The 2,591-nt window shown below is 35.8% G+C and overlaps 1 protein-coding gene across 1 annotated transcript; it reads left to right on the top strand.

Moving 5' to 3' along the window:
• Positions 1 to 1,498: 1,498 nt before the first annotated feature.
• LOC143544549 (universal stress protein PHOS32-like) lies at positions 1,499 to 2,390 on the top strand. The gene is made up of 3 exons (XM_077036632.1): positions 1,499 to 1,800; positions 1,902 to 2,011; positions 2,089 to 2,390. Exons 1-3 carry the CDS (start codon positions 1,629 to 1,631, stop codon positions 2,281 to 2,283), a joined length of 477 nt encoding a protein of 158 aa, XP_076892747.1. The 5' UTR covers positions 1,499 to 1,628; the 3' UTR covers positions 2,284 to 2,390.
• The last annotated feature ends 201 nt before the right edge of the window (positions 2,391 to 2,591 follow it).

Here is a 2,591-nt window from a genome sequence, read left to right as displayed (position 1 = left end):
GAAAATCTTTGCCGGAAATCAAGCAACGTTAATGTGGAGAAGATGACTTACGTTTTAAAGAATGGCAGGAATAACCCCTGCTCTTTATTTATAATTAAACCTATTATTTATATCACTCCTTTTAGTTTTACTTTAGTTACACTTCACTCTTAACTTATTAACTTTTATTTCAACAACATACCATAACTTTTTAACAAGTTCAAAAGATTAAGTTTGTATCAGAATAACTATATTAATTCTTATAAATTTTGTATTAATAAATCATATAAGTATTTGATTTTATGGTTTCGAAAATTGGGTTATTACGTTAATACTATATATTACGTATGTTTATTGTTATAACATTATCGTCGTTTATAAAAAATATCTTGTATATTTTGTTATTCATTAAAGCTTGCGGGCTTTTTTATTTCAGCACGGCCAAGGTACTAAAAATCTCAGAGACGGCCACGACCCTAAGTTTGCCAAAAATGAAAATATGGAGTTAAATCTTTCCACCTCAAATGGAGGTTTTAATGTTAAGTTGTCAAGGCCGGCCATGGCATATGGCAGGGTAGTCGACGGCCATAGGCCCGACTACCCGCTAGGCCCGGATTTTTTTTTTAATTTATATGTTTTTTGATGAAAAACTATATCTATACTTAATGTTTTAACATAATTACATAGCAACTAACTTGGTCTAGTGACAAAGGGTATGACTCCCAACCAAAAAGGTTGTGGATTGTATCCTCATTTGAAACATGTTTTAGCCTATATTTATACATTAGTTTTTTAAACAACTCAAATCATAACCAAGGAAGTTAATTTAAAATTTTAAATTGTTTAAACAACAAAATACTCTTTTTTACTTTAGGCCCAAAATATTTTTCGCCTTCGGCCCAAAAATATTTTTGGTTCTCGGAGCCAGCCCTGTAAGCCGTCATGTGACGGAATTGAGGAAACTTGGATCCAACCATCCCAGACGGTGGATCTAGTCGTTCAACTAACACGTTACTGCTGATTTGACACGTTGTTAGATCAGTTGCTCCATCTCAAATGAAAGAACACCTTAAACTCATTGATACACTTGTAAGACATCTGGTTTGGGAAAAAACAATCTGCAAACAATAACCTTTAAACTTGGGACTATAACTAATAGCCAATAAAGATGCATAGTAGGCTTGGGGCAACCTTCTTAAGGATTTATTTATGTATCTATTTAATATTATTATATTATACCTTTTGGTTGTCATATGTTGTTAATAATACTTATACCTCTTGTCTCTTGACATTAGATTTTTATAAACATAATTTATATGGTGAGACATCCACAAGACTCAATTCACGTACTTTGGCAGGTGACGGTCATATTCTATTTTGTTATTCTCTAGCATTTTTTTTCTTCTAATTAATATAAAATATCCATCTCAAAACTTACAGTACCAAGTTTTTAGCATATTGTAGAAGCTAAAAGTAAGGCATACGACTAATTCATCACAAGTGGTGACCAACGACCACACAAATTTCCCGACAAGACAGCCACTTGTTGAGTAAGAGAGAGAGAAGTAGTGCGTGTTTAGTGTGTGATATAAATATATATACATATATATAGAGAGAGAAGAAATAAAGTCGAAGAAGAATTGAGAAAGATGAGTGAGAGAAGGATCGGAGTAGCGGTAGATTTCTCGGTGGGGAGCCGAGCAGCGTTGCAGTGGGCAATCGACAACGTTGTCAGGAAAGGAGATCACCTTATCCTCCTCACCATCCGCCCTGATGCTTACGATCAAACCGAGGTCCAGCTCTGGGAAGCCACAGGCTCTCGTAAGTTGGTTCATATGCATGTTTACGTACTATATGCATGTATATATAATAATATTATATGACAAGTTAGCTAGCATTCATTCTATATTATTTTCTTTCAGCTTTGATCCCCTTGGCCGAGCTTAACGACCCCAATATCATGAAGAAATACGGGACTACGCCTGATGCCGAAACACTAGATGTAGTTAGTTCGGCTGCCACACAAAAAGAGGTACGAAACTAATTAGTTAGTTTTCCCCGTTCTCGTAGTATATATATGATTAAACCTAATTTATTATTTGTATGTAGGTCGTTGTTCTCATGAAAATATTTTGGGGGGATCCCCGAGAGAAACTATGTGAGGCCGTCGATAGTGTTCCCATAGACTATCTCGTTATAGGGAACCGAGGGCTTGGCAAGTTGAAGAGGGCTATTATGGGCAGTGTGAGCAACTATGTCGTCAATCAGAGTTCTTGCCCGGTGACGGTCGTCAAGCATGCTTGATGTCATCATATATAGTTGGTATGATGTGATCAAAGTCTACCAAGTTTGTAGTGAATAATCCCTCATGTGGAGTTTCCTTTAGTTATTTCTCTTGGAACTAAAACATTTTCAACCTTTATAACTTCATTGTTTCTCCATGCTTTCTTTCATTTTCACTTTGGAGTGTTTCTTGTGATTTCTAGATCAACAAGTAAGATAGTATCTTTTTTGTTTCGGACGTGGTTGTGTTGAGGACCCGTGTAATCCTATCTGCCATGACCACAAGGTCCACAAATATCTAAATCGGTGTAAATCTGGCCACGAGATTA

This window comes from Bidens hawaiensis, unplaced genomic scaffold (assembly GCF_021521415.1).
Source record: "Bidens hawaiensis isolate Kalapana, Puna unplaced genomic scaffold, B.hawaiensis_p1.1 tig00013628_1, whole genome shotgun sequence".
Classification (NCBI taxonomy): Eukaryota; Viridiplantae; Streptophyta; class Magnoliopsida; order Asterales; family Asteraceae; genus Bidens; species Bidens hawaiensis.
This window is presented reverse-complemented; position numbering and strand designations above follow the sequence as displayed.

Coding starts and splice junctions, on each gene's coding strand:
- LOC143544549 (XM_077036632.1), top strand. CDS start 1,629: ATGAGTGAGAGAAGGATCGGAGTAGCGGTAGATTTCTCGGTGGGGAGC. Junction 1,801..1,901: donor CTGGGAAGCCACAGGCTCTC/GTAAGTTGGTTC, acceptor ATTTTCTTTCAG/CTTTGATCCCCTTGGCCGAG. Junction 2,012..2,088: donor CGGCTGCCACACAAAAAGAG/GTACGAAACTAA, acceptor ATTTGTATGTAG/GTCGTTGTTCTCATGAAAAT.